The sequence below is a fragment of the Oratosquilla oratoria genome, chromosome 2, assembly GCF_046742065.1.
Source record: "Oratosquilla oratoria isolate Oo_2021 chromosome 2, ASM4674206v1, whole genome shotgun sequence".
NCBI lineage: Eukaryota > Metazoa > Arthropoda > Malacostraca > Stomatopoda > Squillidae > Oratosquilla > Oratosquilla oratoria.
In genome coordinates this window covers 60729997-60751024 of record NC_134778.1, presented here as the reverse complement: position 1 = coordinate 60751024, position 21028 = coordinate 60729997, and the positions used below count along the sequence as shown (strand labels likewise).

General features: G+C 39.3%; 1 protein-coding gene across 1 annotated transcript; it reads right to left on the bottom strand.

Moving 5' to 3' along the window:
* Nucleotides 1-882: 882 nt before the first annotated feature.
* LOC143039364 (dihydrolipoyl dehydrogenase, mitochondrial) lies at nucleotides 883-20635 on the bottom strand. The gene is made up of 9 exons (XM_076209264.1): nucleotides 20485-20635; nucleotides 15788-15934; nucleotides 12283-12420; nucleotides 10081-10197; nucleotides 8780-9010; nucleotides 3998-4210; nucleotides 2751-2896; nucleotides 1857-2046; nucleotides 883-1734 (listed from the first exon to the last, which is right to left on the bottom strand). Exons 1-9 carry the CDS (start codon nucleotides 20518-20520, stop codon nucleotides 1441-1443), a joined length of 1512 nt encoding a protein of 503 aa, XP_076065379.1. The 5' UTR covers nucleotides 20521-20635; the 3' UTR covers nucleotides 883-1440.
* Between the last annotated feature and the right edge of the window lie 393 nt (nucleotides 20636-21028).

The window sequence follows — 21028 nt, the reverse complement described above, 5'->3', positions numbered from 1 at the left end:
CTTCTCAGACACTTCATCTCAAACACATTCAAGTTCCTTCTCTCTTCCTCTCTCATGTTCCATGTTTCTGCTCCATACAGTGCTGTTGGCACAATCACTCCTTCATACAGTCTCCTCTTAGCATCCATTCCCAGATTCCTATTCCTCATTACACTTTTTAAACCACCAAGGCATTTACTCGCCTCTCTCAATCTACATTCTACCTCCACCTTCACTCCACCCTTTCCTGCCACATTTGCACCCAAATATCTAAAACTATCCACTTCCTCCAGTTGCTCTCCCTTAATGCTCACTTCCAGATTACTGCCACTTTCACCCCTTGTACATCTCATCACCTTACTTTTACCCACATTTATCTTCAGCTTTCTTCTATCACACACTCTCCCAAACTCTGTCACCAGCTTCCTCAATCCCTCCTCCGATCCTGGCACAAGCGCAGTGTCGTCCGCAAACAACAGCTGGCTCACCTCCCACTTTTCTCCATTTTCCTTAACCATCTCCAATCCCTGACCCACTACCCTTGCATTCACCTCTTGCACCACCACATATACCAAAGGCTTTTCCCCCTACATTGGGGGTAGCCAAAAAGAAAAAGGCATAGAAATCACTCCCACCCATTCCATTTCCTATATATTCCACTCCCCTCCACCCTCCTTCTTATCTTGGCACCTCCTGGATGACGGGTCATCCCTGCATCCTGTCCACTGCCCTGGGTCAGAAGCAGTGTCGCAAAACACAGCACATCCACAGCAAGGCCGCTTCATAAATTCGGCGACGCCCCCTCTCCGTCCCCTCATGCAGAAAAGATGGGGAGAAATCCCTTCGGGCTGCGTCAAATGTACTACACTAAATATGAAACCTAAACAAGGCTATAAAAACTAATTATCTTATTTCATTTCTTTTTTATCATAAAAACATATCTTTTACAATGATAAATACATACAATCGCCGTACAGGATGTAGGTATCCCTCAACAGAAATATGTACAAGGCCACAGCAGATATCCTTAGTAGCAACCATGATGCTGGTTTCTATAGAGGATGTCCTGCTATATCTAATAGAGCAGTATATAAATAAAATTTTCACAATTTATTTACAACCTGCTCATGTGAGCATCATTATTTGTAAGATGCTTTTTCAACTGCAAGTCCAAGATAACATCATCCAAACCTTGTAGGATAATGGCAAGAACTCTACACAGATGGAAATGACTACAAGAGTTTTGTCTTCTGTGTGGTATACAAGCTTAAAATGGTAACCTTGGGAATTAAATGTTTGCAGTAAGATTCACTTCATTCCAATTAACCTGCTGTGAAAAGAGATTGTGCTCATCACATACACCATCTATGTTACATTTCCTGAAAAAATTTATTCAAATACGACCTTGGCCATAAACAGATTTAATATAAATTCCTGGAAAAAGGGGAAAGGGAAGGGAGGCTAGAAATTAATAGGTTTTCCAGAATATGCAGCCAAGTTTGCTTCCCTGAAGGCTTCTGAGCAAGTGGGATGAGCATGACAAACACGAGCAACGTCTTCGCAGGATGCTCCGTATTCCATGGCTAAAGCACCTTCATTAATCAGTTCACCAGCGCTAGGCCCAATAATGTGTGCTCCTAGAAGTCTATCTGTGTGTTTGTCACCAAGTACCTTAACCAGACCATCTGTATCGTTGTTTGTCTTAGCTCTTGAATTTGCAGCAAATGGGAATTTGCCAACATTATATTCCACACCCTGTAAAAATAATTTAGTAAATTGAATGAAAATTATATAAAATATATCCTTAATATTTGACCTCATTTTACCCTTTTGTCCTTTCAAGCATTAGCTCAAAAATAAACCAGTAATAAACCAACCTCTGCCTTTAGATCTTCCTCAGTCTTGCCTACCCATGCAACTTCAGGATGTGTGTAGATGACTGAAGGAACACAATTGTAATCAATGTGTACAGGACCACCAGCAATTCCTTCTACACATACAATGCCTTCATCTTCAGCCTTGTGGGCTAACATGGGTCCATGGATACAGTCACCAATTGCATATATACTGAAAAAAATATTTGTATAAATATATATCAAACAAGTAAGGGTATTGACAGCATGTTATTATACAATATTAACTGCATAAGATGTTGTGATGCATGAGGTGGAATGGGTGGGGGGGTGGGTAGGTGTGAGCAAATTGTGATGCAGCCCAAAGGGATTTCTCCCCGTCTTTTCCTTTATGCATGGGGGGACGGAGGGGGGTCGGCGATTTAATGAAGCAGCTTTGCTGTGGATGTGCTGTGTCTTGTGACACTGTTTCTGACCCAGGGCAGTGGACAAGGTGCAGGGATGACCTGTCATCCACGAGGTGCTAAGATGAGAGGGAGGGTGGAGGGGTGTGGAGTGTATTTAGGGATGGAATGGGTGGGAATGATTTTATGCCTTTTCCTTTTTGGCTACCTCCCTTGTAAGGGGGAAAAAGCCTTGGTATATGTATTTATATGTAACTGCATACAGGAGAGAGGCTGGAGAAAGTGAATAATTTGGGATATTTGGAGCCATCACTTCAATTTCCGCCACAAATAGCAACACTAACCCACTCAAGCCAGCGAGCATCCATAATAAAATTAAACTAAAATCAAGGTAAAACTGTGAAAGGAATTTATGACTATTCCACAAGGGGCAGTAATGTCTACTATTATATAGCACTACGGAATAGTAACCACAGGGAAAAAATAAATAAACAAATAAACAAAATAATCTTACTTGGGTACAACAGACTGGAATCTTGAATTCACTGGGATACGGCCCTTGTTGTCACATTCAATACCTTGTTCCTCCAACCCAAGATTGACAGTATATGGGCGTCGACCAACACACACTAATAAAGACTCACATTCCATGTCCTCTTTCTGAAAATATGAATAGAATTCTGGCAACATGTATACATTAAAACAGAAAATAAAATGTTACCCAAATTGAATAGAGAAGGCACAAAATATCTGGAAATGAAGATTCTAGAGATGTGTACCAAGAGAAAAATTATGATAAAAGTGTTTATGAAAATGGACAAGTACATGGCCCAGGATGGTGGATGAAATGGTAGTCGAGTGATTAATGATAACACCTGTCTCAAATTTCAATGAGTAATATACCTCAACCCCACAATGATTACCAAATCCCTAGGGCCTCGCACAGATCTTTCCAGGAAAAAACTTTGAACTGTCTGTGTTGCACTGGTGTGGGACTGCTTTTATGTCACCGGCAAAAAGTAGTAGAAGGGGAGTAATTGTCAGCTGTCAGTTCTCCATGTGTGAAAATGTGTATGAAATAATGTTGAAGTTGATAGAGATTCTGGACCAAGTCTGGAGAGTGAGTGTCAGCCCCTTAAGACTGCAACTCCTGATGGAGGTGAAAGGGTTGACATGTTTACAAAATAGGAAGCTCTACTGTCCATCTTGCAGGACCTCCATATACAAGCAGGTACCTGTCACTGCTCCATCTGAGAGTTCTCCTCCTCAACTCTTCATTTCTCACTATATCCAGCCTAATAACCCCTATCATACTTCTCAGGCACCTCATCGCAAACACATTCAAACTCCTCTTCTCTTCCTCTCTTATGTTCCATGTTTCTGTCCCATACAGTGCTGTTAGCACAATCACTTCTTCATACAATCTCCTTTTAGCATCCATTCCCAAATGCCTATTTCTCATTACACTTTTTAATCCACCAAGGCATTTACTCACTTCTCTCAATCTACATTCTACCTCCACCTCAACTCCTCCCTTTCCTGCCACATTTGCACCCAAGTATCTAAAACTATCCACTTTCTCTAGTCTCTCTCCCTATACTCACTTCCAGCCTGCTGCCACTCTTTCCCCTTGTACATTTCATCACCTTACTTTTACCCGCATTTATCTTCAACTTCCTTCTTTCGCACACCTTCCCAAGTGCACTTCTGATGACAAAACTATATCCAAAAACAAGCTTCACTAAACAGAAGCAGACCTACCTTTCCATCCTTGACACCTTCCACAGACACAACCACCTTGTCTCCTTGTCGCTCAGCAGCCATCACCTTCGTGTTAAGTTTAAACTTGAGGCCTTGCTTGGTTAAGATACGTTGAAAGTTCTTGGAAATTTCGCTATCGATGCCAATTCCTCCAATTGATCCAAGGAATTCTACAGCTGTTACCTTGGATCCGAGTCTGGACCACACTGACCCCTGGGTAAAGAAAATGGGTCTGATCAATTACCAGATCAGAAATTATATATACAGGTAAACGTCGACTTACGATGGCATTAGGTTTCGATAGAGCCATCGTAAGACGATTCCATCGTAAGACGATTCCATCGTAAGTCGATCCCCAATTTGTGTATCACTGTTCCGTGGTCACTGTACCTAGCCTGCCTGTATATTAACCACCAGAGATACTGAATATAGCCTATTAAACATGTACAGTAGTTTATTTAATTATTTTTATCCTTTTTACCATATTCAAACACTATAATATGTATTTTCAGTACGGACTTAAATCTCCCGGGCAGCAGCCAATGCCAGCCGTACGACGTGACGTAATAATACTCGCATCATAAAATATAGTCACCGCTTATATCGATCGTTCTCTCTTTCACCCGCGAATTTTGAAAACCACAGAGAATGGGATTTAGGGCACATTTGAGAGAATGTAAAAACACAGGGGCGACTACAATAAATATAAATATGGCAGCGTCGCGAATCCACTTGCTCCTCATGACGCCTACGTGTGCGGCACCGTATGGAAGGGGTAAAATTATCAAATCGTCGTCGTCGTCGTCATCGTAAAGTCGAACAATCGAAAGACGCGGCCATCGAAAGACGACGTATACCTGTATATATATATATATATATATATATATATATATACACATATATATATACATGCATACATATACCAAAGGCTTTTTCCCCCTTACACAGGAGATAGCCAAAAAACAAAAGTATAAAATCCACTCCCACCCATTCCATCCCCACATACTCCACACCCATTCACCCCGCTCCCTCCCTCATCTTGGCTCCTCCTGGATGGCAGGTCAAATATACATACACACACAAATCTTCTATCATATTTGTGTATATATAAATACATTGGTTTGGATGGTTTGGACACATGGAAAGAATGAGTGAAGAAAGACTAGTAAAAGAGGTATGGAAGGCAGATGTGGAGGGAGTGAACATGAGGGGACGTCCTAGGATGAGGTGGATGGATGGGGTGAAGGGGGCTTTGGGGAAGAGGGGAATGTCTGTTGAGGAAGGAAGGGAGAGGACGGAAGACAGAGGTGAGTGGAGAATGGTTGTATATGGATGATGTTGTGACTGCATGAGGAGGAATGGGCGGGGAAGTGGGGGGTGGGGTAGTATGTGTGAGTTAATTTTGACGCAGCCCGAAGGGATTTCTCCCCGTCCTCACCTTATATGCAAAGGGGGACGGAGAGGGGGGGTCGCCGATTAAATGAAGCGGCCTCGCTGTGGATGTGCTGTGTCTTGCGACACTGCTTCTGACCCAGGGCGGTGGGCAGGGTGCAGGGATGACCCGTCATCCAGGAGGTGCTCAGATGAGAGGAAGGGTGGGAGGGGTGTGGAGTGTATTTAGGGATGAAATGGGTGGGAGTGTTTTTTATGCCTTTCCCTTTTTGGCTACCTGCCTTGTAAGGGGGAAAAAGCCTTGGTATATGTATGTATATATAAATACATTGAGACCTCTCATTAACAGACGTTTATTAGCTGTGTTTGTGGTGTTTTCGCTGTGGTTTCGGTGTTTTTGGTGCTGTTGTTTAGTGCGTGCAATCACTATGCCACCCAAAAACCACTCCAAAACACTGAAAACACAGCAAAAACACTACAAACACAGCTAATTAATGTCCGTTAATGAGAAGTCTCACTGTATATAATATATATATATATACTGTATATATATATATATATATACACACACACACACACACACAAATGTTCTAACACTTTTGTAAAATGAAATGTAAATCCCACATTAAAAAAAAAAAAAAAAAAAAAAAAAAAAAAAATCCAGAAGTGGGATTTACAATTCATATATATATATATTTCTTTTCGATTTAGGAAGTTGCCCCTTGGGGCTACAGGGAGAAGGATGCCTAGTCCCTCTCCCCGTCCCTTTCTTCTCGCCTCTTACGATCCAAGTGGGAAAACTTGGTGGCAGTATTCTTTTCCCCCACCACAGGGAATTCCCCCAATCAGAAAGAGAATACTCAGAGAAATGGTACAGGACAGCAACAAGGGGTTGGGGGACAGCATAACGGAGGGACAGTCGTAGTATAAAAGTGTCATCATTTCTCTATGAACAGAATTTCTTCTATCATAGACAAAATGATGTGTGGCTTATGGGATAGGAGGAAAGCTTTTGGGAGCTGTCAAGAGTTTTTATGTGAGTAGTAGAGCATGTGTTAGGATTGGAAATGGAGAGAGTGAGTGGTTTGAAGTAAAGGTGGGACTTCGTCAAGGATGCGTTATGTCGCCCTGGCTGTTCAACTTATACATGGATGGGGTGGTGTGAGAGGTGAATGCTAGGGTAGTGAGTCAGGGATTGGAGATGGTTAAAGAAAATGGAGAAAAGTGGGAGGTGAGCCAGCTGTTGTTTGCGGACGACACTGCGCTTGTGGCAGGGTCAGAGGAGGGATTGAGGAAGCTGGTGGCAGAGTTTGGGAGAGTATGTGATAGAAGAAAGCTAAAGATAAATGTGGGTAAAAGTAAGGTGATGAGATGTACAAGGGGTGAAAGTGGCAGTAGACTGGAAGTGAACATTAAGGGAGAGCGACTGGAGGAAGTGGATAGTTTTAGATACTTGGGTGCAAGTGTAGCAGGAAAAGGTGGAGTGAAGGTGGAGGTAGAATGTAGATTGAGAGAAGCGAGTAAATGCCTTGGTGGTTTAAAGAGTGTAATGAGAAATAGACATTTGGGAATGGATGCGAAGAGGAGACTGTATGAAGGAGTGATTGTGCCAACAGCACTGTATGGGGCAGAAACGTGGAACATAAGAGAAGAAGAGAGAAGGAGTTTGAATGTGTTTGAGATGAGGTGTCTGAGAAGTATGGTGGGGGTTACTAGGCTAGATAGTGTGAGAAATGAGGAGGTGAGGAGGAGAACAGGGGTGAAAAAGGATTTGGGAGAGAGGGTTGATGAAAGAATATTAGGATGGTTTGGACACATGGAAAGAATGAGTGAAGAAAGACTAGTAAAAGAGGTATGGAAGGCAGATGTGGAGGGAGTGAACATGAGGGAGCGACCTAGGATGAGAGGGATGGATGGGGTGAAGGGGGCTGTGGGGAAGAGGGGAATGTCTGTTGAGGAAGGAAGGGAGAGGACGGAAGACAGAGGTGAGTGGAGAATGGTTGTATATGGATGATGTTGTGACTGCATGAGGAGGAATGGGCGGGGGGGTGGGGGTGGGGTAGTATGTGTGAGTAAATTTTGACGCAGCCCGAAGGGATTTCTCCCCGTCCTCTCCTTATATGCAAAGGGGGACGGAGAGGGGGGGTCGCCAATTAAATGAAGCGGCCTTGCTGTGGATGTACTGTGTCTTGCGACACTGCTTCTGACCCAGGGCGGTGGGCGGGGTGCAGGGATGACCCGTCATCCAGGAGGTGCTCAGATGAGAAGAAGGGTGGGAGGGGTGTGGAGTGTATTTGGGGATGAAATGGGTGGGAGTGTTTTTATGCCTTTCCTTTTTTGGCTACCTCCCTTGGAAGGGGGAAAAAGCCTTGGTATATGTATGTATGTATGTATATATATATATATATATATATATCTACATCCCAAGAGCTTTTTCTCCCTTATATGGGAAGTAGCCAACTCGAAGGTATGTACCTACTCCAACCCATTCCACTCCTTTCTGCTACCTTTTCCTCCTTCTCATCTTAGCTCCTCATGGATAATAAGTCAGAAGCAGTGTCGCAAGACACAGCACATCCGCAGCAAGGCCACTTCAATAAATTGGGGGCCCACCTCTCCACGTCCCCTCATGCAGAAATGGAGAAGATGGGGAGAAATCCCTTTGTACATACACATATATCAAAGGCTTTTTCCCCCTTACACAGGGGGTAGCCAAAAAAGAAAAAAACATAGAAACCACTCCTACCCATTCCATCCCATACATATTCCACTCCCCTCCACCCTCCCTCTCATCTTGGCACCTCCTGGATGACGGGTCATCCCTGTATCCTGTACACTGCCCTGGGTTAGAAGCAGTGTCGCAAGACACAGCACATCCACAGCAATGCCGCTTCATTGATTCGGCAACCCCCCTCTCCATCCCCTCATGCAGAAAAGGAGGAGACAGGGAGAAATCCCCTCGGGCCGCATCTGTCTATGACTGTCCCTCTGTTATGCTGTCCCCCAACCCCTTGTTACTGTCATGTACCATTTCTCCAAGTATTCATTTCCTTTTTTTGCCTACCCTGTGGTGGGGGAAAAGAATGCTACCACCAAGTCTTTCCACAAGTCGTAAAAGGTGACGGGGAAAAAAATAAATAAAAAGGGGGACGAGGATGGGATTAGGAGTCCTGCTACCTATAGCCCCAAAGGGGACATTCCTAAAAAGTAAAGGCATAAATCCTTTTGTGCTGCGTTAATTTATTTTTCACAGGTACTCCCTCACCCCCCATTCTCCATCCATTCCCTTTCATGCATCACAGTGATATATATATATATATATATATATATATATATATATATATATATATACTAGTGATTATCCACACAAACTCACACGGTGTAACTTACCAATTCCAGCCCAATAACTCCAGCTCCAATGACAATAAGCCTTTCTGGCACCTTTGCAAGTTTGAGGGCACCTGTGGAGGAGACAATAACCTCTTCATCAATGGTGATTCCAGGGAAGGGAGTGACTTCTGAACCAGTGGCGATGAGAATGTTCTTTGTGGTAACTGTGTCTGTGGTGTCATCCTCCTTCAGAACCGTAACTTCGTTGCTCCCAGTAATCTTGCCATGACCCTGAAAATGTGATTGCAAATTAGATTTCTAAGATTTCAACAATAATTCTACCTTTGTGGAATATAATTAATCTATGTCCTAAGACCTTCTTCATCCTTATATGGGAGGTAGCCCTAATGCAAGCACTCACTCCCCTCTACCACTTTTTGTTTCCCTCTTATCTAAGCTCCTTTTGGATGAAGGGTCATCTTTGTCTCCTGCCCACTGTTCAGGTCAGAAGTAATGCAGCAAGACAGTAAATCCACAGCAGGCTTGCTTCACTTACACAGCAATTCTCCCTCCTTGTCCTCATGTGGAAAATGGAGAAAACGGGGAGAAATCCCTTCTGGCTGCATCAAAATTTCATCCATACACAAACATTCTCCACTCACACCTATCCTGCCTTCTCCCTTCTTTACTCAACAGACACTCCACTCTTGCTTAAAGCCCCTTTCACCCCATCCATCTCATATTTGGTTGTCCCCTCAAGTTCACTCTGTCCTCCTCTGCTATCCACGCTCTTTTTGGTAATTTTTCTTCACTCAGTCTTCCCATGTGCCAAACCATCCCATTAATCTTTCATCAGCCATATCTGCAAGATTATTGGAATACAACCTGCAAAGGTAAAATCACAGCTAAAAATTATATATACATACAGCAAAGCCTCAGAATATAAACTTAATACTTTCCAGAACACTGATTTGAGTTCCAAAAAGTTCTGATTCAAAATCATATAGATAGCCCTGCTGTGGTGCTGGGGAAAATATGCACAAATACAAACAATGTGTGAGGTGTTCAGATTCTAAAAATAAATCCTGATTTCAGTCCCCCCACCCTTTTTATTCCCCATTTGGAGCCCAAGTGCATTCATAATCTGGGGGCAATACTGTATATATACATATACACATACACACACAGTATGGATGCTATATCATTGTAACTTATACCAGTATATTGTTGGAGCACATTGTACATGTAATTGGTCCCTGTAGCATGTATTAAATGTCAGTAACAATTCAGTGTCCCACAATTTCCACCAAATATTTGTGATAGGCAGAAAACAATTATAAGTATGACAAACAAATATGTACCTTGAGTGGAGTAATTTTGTTGTTCTTAAAGAGATGTGCAATGCCTCCAGTCAGTGCTGAAACGGCTTTATCCTTGGCAAGCATCAAGTTGGCTAGGTTGAGACGAACATTGTCCACCTGTTCAATGTAAAATACATGTTAAAATCCAAAGAATCATAAAAAAATATAAGGGACACTGCGGAGACCTTAAGTAAGCTCTCCATAAATCTAACAAAAGGATACTCTAACCTAGTTCAACTTATAAAGTTCTAGCCCCAAAAATATAGTGACTACATATTATGGGAAATGAAATGGGTGGGAGTGATTTCTATGCCTTTTTCTTTTTGGCTATCCCCCATGTAAGGGGGAAAAAGCCTTTGGTATATGTATGTACATGTTATCAAGCAGAAGCGACTGCATGCTACTGTGTAGCCAATGCTTTGGGGGCTATTTTGAGGTAAACCTATAGAGTAGAGCCACACACCATTTGTCTATGTTAGAGTAAAATCTCTACTCAAAGAGCAATGATGTTAATTTTGTAATATGACTGTCACTCCTTTATGCTGTGATTTCCATGTGAATCATAAAGGTGACAAGTGGGACAGAGTGATGGGATTTGGTATCCTACATAAGGGGGTCTGGGAGGAGAACTCCAAACAGAACCCTCATTGGAGGGATGTGTCTTCCAGGTTAATGTGGGTTGTTAAGGTGAAACTGGGATGGACAATATGGATTTTTGTGAGTGAATATGAACCTGATAGCAAGAAAAGTGAAGAGGAAAGAATACTTTTTGGATAAATTTAAACAAGTGATTGAAGACTTTTGGGAGGAATGTGAATGTGGTGGTTTTGGGAGATCTCAATTCTTGAGTAGGGGATGAGCCAATAGATGGAACAGTAGGGAAGTTTGGTATGCCAGATAAGATGAGATGGAAATGATGAGGGGTAGGAGTACTATGGATAGGAGTGGGTGCAAGCTTTGGCTGGCTACCTTCCTTATAAAAGGGAAAAAGGCCTTGGTATATAGGTAGATATAGACAGGCTCCAAACATATATACATACATACACATACCAAGGCTTTTTCCCCCTTACAAGGGAGGTAGCCAAAAAGGAAAAGGCATAAAATCATTCCCACCCATTCCATCCCTGAATACACTCCACACCCCTCCACCCTCCCTCTCATCTTAGCACCTCCTGGATGACGGGTCATCCCTGCACCTTGTCCATATATGGTCCTGATTAAGTGACTTTTGCAGTCTTCATGTTTTATTCTTCTCATAAAATTCACACCATCTGGAAACATGTTCATGTAGTTTGTTGCATCTTCTATCATATGTACTCGTACATATACCAAGGAATTTTTCCCCCTATCAGGAAGGTAGCCAAAGTCATAATTCCACTCCTGCCCATTTCATCCTCATCCACCACCCTTCCTTCCCTCTCATCTTGGGTCTTCATGGATGAGGAGAAATCATACCATTTACATATTTCAAGAACATTTCATTCTTTCAAGCTCAGTCTGCCAACTTCTGCTTTCCACACTTTTTTTTTAACTAGCCTTTCATCATTCATTCCCTCCACATGTCCAAACCACCTTAAAACTTTCATTTACCCTATCCAAGAACTTTCTTCTTGTAGCCATTCTTAGTCTCACTTCCACATTTCTCACTTTACATTCTTGAAAACTACCATATTCCTCAAACACTTCTTCTCAAAGACAATTTCTTTCTGCCTCTCTTACATTCCAAGTCTGCTACATACATCACCGCGGCTACAATTACTTTTCATTCAACCTTCTATTTGCATTAGTATGACAGCAGCATGAGCAAGGGGCATTAAAGAATCCATCCCTGCATGCAAGACATATATGGGAATATTTGATATCAATTTGCAAAAGCTTGAAACATCAAGTGAAATATTACTCAAAGTGCGAGGATACTAAAACACATCATCTTGCATACCTTTGAGTTTTACCATCTTATACCTAAAAACTTCTTATCTATGTAGCTATTTAGGCATTTAAACACTACACATTTCTGAGTAAATATTCGGTTTGCAGTTTATACTATAAATCTATTATTCTTCTGTAATAAAAATGACCATTTTCAATATCTTATAAATACTGCAGCCTTGCAATTCAATATCCTCCATTAAATAGCCATACAAATCATACATTTTAATTCTAACAAATCTTATACTTTGATATCAATATACATGTTCTTACCTCAATACCCCTCTCCTTGAAGCCTTTGCCTTTGGCCATTTCATAATAGTGAGAGTTGTTAAGAAGTGCCTTGGATGGGATGCAGCCTACATTGAGACAGGTGCCACCAAATGTTGGATTCTTCTCTACACATACAGTCTGATGGAAATAATTTGGTGACAAATTTGTATTTCTGAATGAATAAAAGCTAAGGTTGCTCTTAATTCTTATTCCTCTGAAATATAAAATTGTCCAGTATCTAGAAGTTAATGTTATGGAAAGGTATATTTCAAAGAATGTTGAATGTGGACAAAGTACAGGTAAGATGAAAATTCAATGCTAGGAAGAGATGAAGTGTTAAGTATAATGGGAATAGAGTGGGCACAATCTAGTAAAAAAGTAAAGGATGAAACGACACAGTTTAAATGTGGGAAAACCATGGGAATGGGTGGTATGTGTATAAAGCTAAATATGAAAGGACATAAGGAAGTGAGATTACTACATCTAATGACCCATATCAAATGCTTCTATCCTTGGGGGACATTATCATATCAAAGTGGTGGATTCCAAGCTGGAACAGGAGGGGCAGTGAGAGGTGGGTTGTTGTTGGTTAGCCCTTAGCATCTGTTCAGAGGTCCTTCACCTTGGACATGCTGTGATCATATCAAGTGCTGCCAGTAGTACTGGGCTGTCTATGGGTATGAACATTGTTACGTGTGAGGTAGTATGTTTGTTTGTTTGTGTGTGTGCTTGTTTACCTAATTGTAGTATTTTCTAACATACCTAGACTCAAAGTAATGTACAGTTCCAACTTAATCTATATCTTTGATTTCCAATTATCCTATTTAGATTGGTCGAGCAGTTTAGGGCATCGTTATTTGCAGCAAAGGTCAAGATGATGACAATTCAAACCCTGCTTGGAAAGTTGAACTAAGGACATGGTTCATTAAATTCCATGCTACAAAGTCCACTATAACAAAGTCCACTAAAAATTATTTTAGCTCCGTATTCGTAAACGAAACACCTCAAAGTGAATTCCAAACTGAAACCTGTGAAAAGTCTGGGGTAAACTTACTCACTACGGTAAATATAACAAAAGAAACAATTAAAAGGTGTATAGACAAACTCAAAGTTAATAAAACACCAGGGCCTGACGGTTGGCATCCAAGAATCTTAAAGGAAATGAAAAATGAGATTGTTGTTCCATTAGAAATTATTTTCAAGAAATCCATCATATCCAGAGATGTCCCAAGAGAATGGAAGCTAGCTAACGTTACTCCCATATTCAAAAAAGGTGACAAAAAGAAACCAAATAACTATAGGCCTATTAGTTTGACTTCGATCGTAGGAAAAATAATGGAAACTATCATCAGAGATGCTATCGAATATCATTTAGAAAGTAACCGTTTGATAAATGATAGCCAACATGGTTTCAGACGGAAACGTTCTTGCGTGACTAACTTACTCGAATTCTACAACACAGTTGTCTCGAATTATGACAAAAGAAACAATATAGATTTAATATATCTAGACTTTGCAAAAGCTTTTGATACCGTCCCACACGAAAGACTACTTACTAAATTAGCTTTGCATGGAATAAGTGGTAGCCTATTAGGTTGGACTAGTAATTGGTTGAAAGGTCGAAAACAGAGAGTTGTTTTAAATGGAAAAACTTCTGGATGGAAAAGTGTTGCAAGTGGAGTTCCTCAGGGTTCCGTTCTTGGGCCACTTCTATTCATAGTATATATAAATGATATAGACCATGGACTAAAATCTACTGTTTCCAAATTTGCTGATGATACAAAACTGTGCGGAGTGGCAAATGATCACTCAAACCAATTAGATATTCAAGAAGATTTAGATAAATTACAGCAATGGTCTGAAAAGTGGCTAATGAAATTTAACACAAGTAAATGCAAGGTAATGCACATAGGTAAAAATAACAGCAAGTACGATTACAAGTTATTTGGAAATTCGTTAACAAAAGTGGATAGTGAAAAAGATCTCGGCGTAATTATCAGTAACGACCTCAAATCATCCAAGCAGTGTATTTCAGCCTCTGAGAAAGCAAATAAGATTCTGGGATTGATTGCGTGATCTTTTGATTTCAAAAGTCCATCACTCATTAACAAGCTATATAAATCGTTAGTTCGTCCACATTTGGAATATGCTGTTTCCGTATGGTCACCGAATCTCATTAAAGACATTGACAGACTGGAAAAAGTACAACGGCGAGCCACAAAACTGATTCCAAATATCAAAAATAAATCATACGAAAATCTGTTTTCCCTAAAAAAGCGTAGACTCAGAGGTGACTTGATACAGGTCTTTAAGATTTTAAAGGGAATTGACAACATCAAAAGTGACCAAATTTTCACATTGAATGAGAATCAGACAAGAAACAATGGTCTCAAACTGTCCGGAAATAGATTCAATTTGGAAGTAGGTAGAAACAACTTTGCCAACCGTGTAGTTAATGAATGGAATAAACTTCCTGCACAGGTAGTGCAATGTAGTTCAGTTCGAAGCTTTAAGAATCATTTAGATAAATACCTAAGTAAGATGCTGTAATTATTATAATTTATGTTATATTATTTGTTTTTGTTTTGTTATAATTTGTCTGATTTTCATTTATTATTAGTTATATGTCAATTTATTATCATTTACTATTTACCTGTTTGTTTGTTATTCAACTATACCAATGCATTTATTTATGTATTTTAATTGTTATTTACATTGTTATAGTTTTAATTTATTATTAATATGATTTTTTTTTCTTTTTTTTTGCATCCGACCTAGATATGGATCAAAAGGTCTCCTGTCGGCATGCTTTGCCTTTGTAATCCTTTGTATAAGGGGCACCATCCTAGCCTCCTGATAGGGGGGGGGGGATGTTAAACCAAATCTTATTTAGATTTGACCTCATGTATTGTTTGAGCTTGGACTATATCACCTTCTACGCTATTCTATATATTTATAATCTATATGGAAAACTGTATTTCTTCACACCCTTTTGACATGTGGTCTTTCTTAATTTACTTCCATGACCTTTTAAAGCCTTCCCATCTTAAACCAGGAGATATCTTCCATCAATGCAATCTATCTCCTTGAGAGAGAGAGAGAGAGAGAGAGAGAGAGAGAGAGAGAGAGAGAGAGAGAGAGAGTGTGTGTGTGTGTGAGTGTCAACAAAAACTGCCTTCACATCTTCAGCAAGGGGTCTTGCCAAAATAAAAAGTTGTCTGCCATTAATCAAAACAAAACCTGGTCAACTACTGCATCACAAAGGTAAAATAAAGTTAATATAATATGGAAATAGACTCATCTGCTGGGATTCGAACCCTTGCCTAGGCGGCTTGCGTCTTACAAGACAAAGACCTTACCGATCACGCTATCTCGCAACGCTAAGGTCTTTGTCTTATAAGACGCAAGCCGCCTAGGCAAGGGTTCGAATCCCAGCAGATGAGTCTATTTCCAAAAATGTCAAATGACACAAACATTAATATAATATCTATTTCAGCCAACTTACCTTCATTCCAAGCTGAGCAGCCTTGATGGCAGCAACATACCCTCCAGGTCCTGACCCAATCACAACTAAATCTGCTTCGTGGTGTGCATGACATCTCTGCGTCACTGAAAGACTCCCGATGGCACTGCAGATACCACTGTAAGGAGCCTGCAAACCATAGGTAGTTCATCAATTCAGTACAAAGAAACAAAGACGAGATAATAATAAAGAAATGGGTGATAATACAATGAAAAAAGATGATATGGAAATAACAAAAGATATATGAGAACTTTGTTACAACAGAGCAACAAAGTAAAAAGTCCAATTTGGTCACTGACAGTCAAGACCAAGACAACAAATTTGGAAAGTTACTATTAGAATTGGGAATATTAAACAAAGAAAGACTAAATACAAACAATGCATGAAGCACTTAAAAAGGTAGTAAAAGAGATAAAGACAAAAGAAGAAATGACATAGATAAAAAGATGCATGGGTAAGCAAAGAACAATAAAAGAATAACTAAAAGATAATTTGAATAAATCATTGACCATTTCGGGACAACGTCGCAGAGACCCTTACATGCTTAAGTGCCGCTCTGGGGCAAAGTTCTCAGTGATGGCACCCCTCCTCCCCATCACCACTTCCCATCTCCACCAACCCTTACAGCTTGTTTTAGCTATTGGCTTGCAAAATAATTAAACTGCTTTTAAAAATTGTATTTAACGTCCCTATTGCAGAAGGGATAAGTGAAAAATATTTCATATTCTGTTGATTCTAAAGCAAAATTCTTATACTGCAGTAAAATATTCAGGGCTCCTTTAACTTTTTTTATTATAATTCTTTTGTCAGCCTTGAGGGCAGCATGTCCAGACTAGATTTGCCGCGCCCCCTAAATGTGCCGCCCCGGGGCATATGCCCCCGCCCCCTCCCCCTTGTGAGGGCCCTGATGACGCATGAGGCATAAATGGGTACACGAGGATGCCAGTGCCGGTGTTTTGGTTATATATATATATATATATATATATATATATATATATATATATATTTTTTTTTTTTTTTTTTTTTTTTTTTTTTTTTTGTACACGAGTTACCCCCAGGTTTTGTGAACTGGTGTGATCACATTTTCTGTGCTTATTATTACTCTAAGTAAAAGAGAACAATCAACACATCAGTGACTTTATATTTTATAATGAGAGTAGCGTGATGAATCATACCATACATATGACAGCCGATGCCGTGCACAAGAATTTGACTCGTACTGAAGTGGTTAATTACAAAAGAACAACTCGGATTGGATTTAGAAGAATAGAAGGATAACATATTAAAGGAGGAGAATAAAAGAAAAAATATAGATGATTGTACAAGAATACAAAGAGAAGATGAATGGAACTTTGAAGGAGTTATGAAGACACAAGAACATAAGCAAAAAATAATTAATAAAAACTTCCAGTCATTCAAAGGGTATGAAGAATAGGAGGGAAAAGAATGGAAAGAACCTAAAATATCATGAATAACATAACAGTGAGAACAGAAGAACTTAGACTGTTAGAAACATTGGAACCAAGGTCTCAGGACTCAATGTGATACCAAATTGGACACTGAAAAATGCAGAGAACAATTGGTGAAGAAAGTACACAATTTGATAACTAGTTCTTTGGATGAGGGTAAGATATCATTAGACTGGTACAGTGAGTCCTCGTTATACAATACATATGCATTCCTGAAAACCTTACCGCAAACTGAAATTACCGTATACCGAACCCAAGTTTCGACTTATGGCAGACATACCTTCTCCCTGCTCTTTCCTCTTCAAAATATCTAATTTTACCTCCAAAACACGAGCGGATACCATATCTGTGAATTTTTCTAACCGTAAATAGAATTGAGGGTAGTAATTACCAAATACTGTAACTGTGAATTTACTGGATAAAGAATTACCATATATGGAGGACTCACTGTACACATACATACAAACCGCATTTGACAAAAGTCTGGGCTTGGGGGCCCAGGATGGAACTAACTTATGTATGTCCAAACGATGAATTACATTGTTGGGGGGCGCTTGAATTTTATAATAAATTTGGGTAGGCTAAACGACATCACAGCATCCTTCCACTTCTCACCAACAGCAACTAACTGACACTCAGGTCTTGCTTGGCAGCTGTAGTGACAGGTTGTACAAGTGCTTGTCCCCAACTCAACCATTATTTTCATTTTTTGTGCACTTGTCATGTTTATGGCCTCACTATGGGCAAAGTTATTGTCAACAACAATTGTCCATTTTACTGTTCTACAGGTGAGGAAGCAAACTAAGGAAATTGCTGATCAGCTTAAAGTTAATGGTCGTGTTGAGACAATATGCAGCAAGGTGGTGGAATGGATGGCATGATGCCATACCAACCTCGAAAATGTAATCTGATAAGCCTCCTAGGACCTCTAGGCATGCTGAAGGAGACTTAGAGAAACTTCCTTGTATTAAGGAAAGCAATACTGGTGTGGTTGGTGAAGTTCCTGCATGTTCTGTTAGTCAACATGTACATGACCTTGGGTACTCCAGCCACTGCCATGTGAAGAAACAAATTCTCACTTTTGTGCAGAGAGCAATTACTTTAGTTTGTTTCCACAATGGAAATAAGCTTACATGCTCTTTTGTGTTATCCTCGGCACTTGTAATTATCATTTCGAACTATATGTTCTTTTAATTATCTGCACTTCATGTATATTGATTCAATGCCAAATAAAATTACTATTATCAATTATTATCATTATTATTATTTCCCACCTTTAGAGCAAATATTTAGGCAATAGTTTGATGATATTTGCTTCACCTTCCCCATAGAAATGTTAAAAACACAGGTGCACAAAAAAAAACCAAAGTCAGCAGAATCAGGAACAAGCAATTGCACAACATATTACTACAACAACTAAGCATGCAATTAATGTTGCTTAGTTCCTAGCAACATATGAACATGCTTCCAATCAAGATCCAATTGGATCATATGAGCAATATGTTTGGTCTGAGAAATTTTGAGATATCTGGCTAAAAATGAGAAGTTATTTGTAAATATAAAAATGCCACGTCATTATGGCTAGTTGGCAAAATAGTCAATAATTCTTAGCTACATTGTGCCATGTCAGAGAATATGGAAATAAAGAAAAATAAAATGAATAAGTAAAAAATTGTAATATGCAATCAGCAAAGGGATGCCATGACATTATTTACTACACCAAAAATTGTCACTTTTTTAACAATTTTATTCCCCCCTGGCCCAAACTGTATGAAATAAATAAATAAAAATAAATAAATGGTAAAATACAAAGCTTACGATTTTGACCCACTGGTAAATATTATTTTATAGATCTAATCCCTCCCAGAGATTATAGAATGGAATGAAGAATGCTACTCAAACATGAAGCAAGGTTACAGTGGATTCTCTGACAATATCTGCAATAGCAGTTGAATAGAGCATATTGGTTAAATTATGGTGATAATACTAATTATAATTTTCATTACATTCTTGGTGTGGTTCTTTTTGATCCTCTGACAAGCATAACTTTATCCTCTATTCCAATACCTTATACGGATACTTCCACTCAATCCTTTATATCAAATACTTTGTATCCTATCCCACAAAATCGGTCTGTGTTTGTAACACTTTGGTTCTATTCCAGTATTATGCAAGCACAATTTTCATCTTTTTTGAATCTGAAAGATCTATTTTTTCTATGGAATGTTTATATTAGGTTATCTTAAGTTAGGTTATATTAGGTTAAAAGCTATAGACAACATAAATTTCATGATAATTATGATTATCTGTGTTTGCATAATTTTACCGACAATTTGTTTTTCTCTTAAAATTTGTTGAAATAGTACCAGTTATAAAAACCCCATATTGGATATTGATTGCATAAATTCTATGCAATAAATAATCTAGAAACCTTCATGACATTTATGAATTTGAGAGGCAGCGTTCTTTTATAATTGGGGATCAATATTCACTTAAAAAAATACAATAAAAAATAATGCTGATCATCATCATTTCTAATTTTCACTATCAATCCTTCTTCCTTCCTTAAATCTCTTCTTTACCTTCTCTTCTGAACAAGATGCTGTTCCTAAGCTATGTTTATCAATGACGAAATACTAAATAGCACCAGTTTTATGACTTCAGGTGTTTAATCTACCTGACAACAAGCAACTTTAATTTCAACTATCCCCTTTGGATACGGTTTAGATACACTTTATTCAATCGCATCATTCTCAACTAAGCTAAACTATTCAGTTGTCTCCTGAGTTTGGCTGCCATCCTTATTAATACCTATTCTGAAATTATACAAACACATCAAATCAATTTTCGTGCATCTTACATCATTACAATTGCCAGCTCCTACTTATTGCTTCACCTGTGACTAGAATAGATTGCTTCAAGCAGATAAGATAATGACCTTGAGTATATTCGAAACTACTCACTATCCACAACTGTTGATTTTAGCTAAAACTAAAATTGACAAGTTATCTTCTCTGTCTGTAAAATTACAGAAATATCCATAACATAATCAAACCTTACCCGGCTGTTATTACTAAGTTTACTAGTATTGTCCGAATTACAATGCTATATAAATTAAAGGGAACAAGTGTTACCCACTTATTCATTGTTGATTCTAATACATTTTCTATTGTTTAACATTTTCATACCATAAAATCGCAATTCACGTACCTTTGTAACAGAATAAATACGGTTTAGTGACAACATTTTCGCAAGACAGACGACGTTCTCAGCTGTGTGGAAGGCTGAGCATGAAAAAGCTGAAATCTTCTAAAAGCATCTATAATGCTGAGGATCACACAACTTATTACCTGATCTATCTAAAATATCCTAAAAATAGTAGCATTAATTATAGATGATTATATGATAAGTATAGAGCCAAATTACTTACACCAATATATGTTTATAAAAATACTGGAACATCATGCTACGCAATCAGGCAAAGATGAGAAATCACGGGTAAATACGTGAAGCCAGAGAGTTGCCATATTTGTTTACCCCCCTGTTCGGTCATTCAATGTAAGTACGATTTGGATGAAATCCTCCAGGTCGGACTTTGGATTAGTTTTCTCTCTGTGCCTCCCTCAGAAGTGAAGGGGATGAAATGATTTAAGATTACGCAATACCTGATCTGTTCTCTGGTCACTCTCTCCGTTCCTGTCCTATTCCCAAATTCTTCAACTGTTACTTTTGTTGTCAGAGGGGCTCCCTCTCT

Bases quoted from the DNA above. Each gene is read 5' to 3' on its own strand.
- LOC143039364 (XM_076209264.1), bottom strand. From the start codon at position 20,520: ATGTTGTCACTAAACCGTATTTATTCTGTTACAAAG. The intron at 15,935-20,484 runs GTACGTGAATTG...TATGGTTTGCAG, and splicing joins GTATTTATTCTGTTACAAAG to GCTCCTTACAGTGGTATCTG. The intron at 12,421-15,787 runs GTAAGTTGGCTG...TATTTCCATCAG, and splicing joins CTGCTCAGCTTGGAATGAAG to ACTGTATGTGTAGAGAAGAA.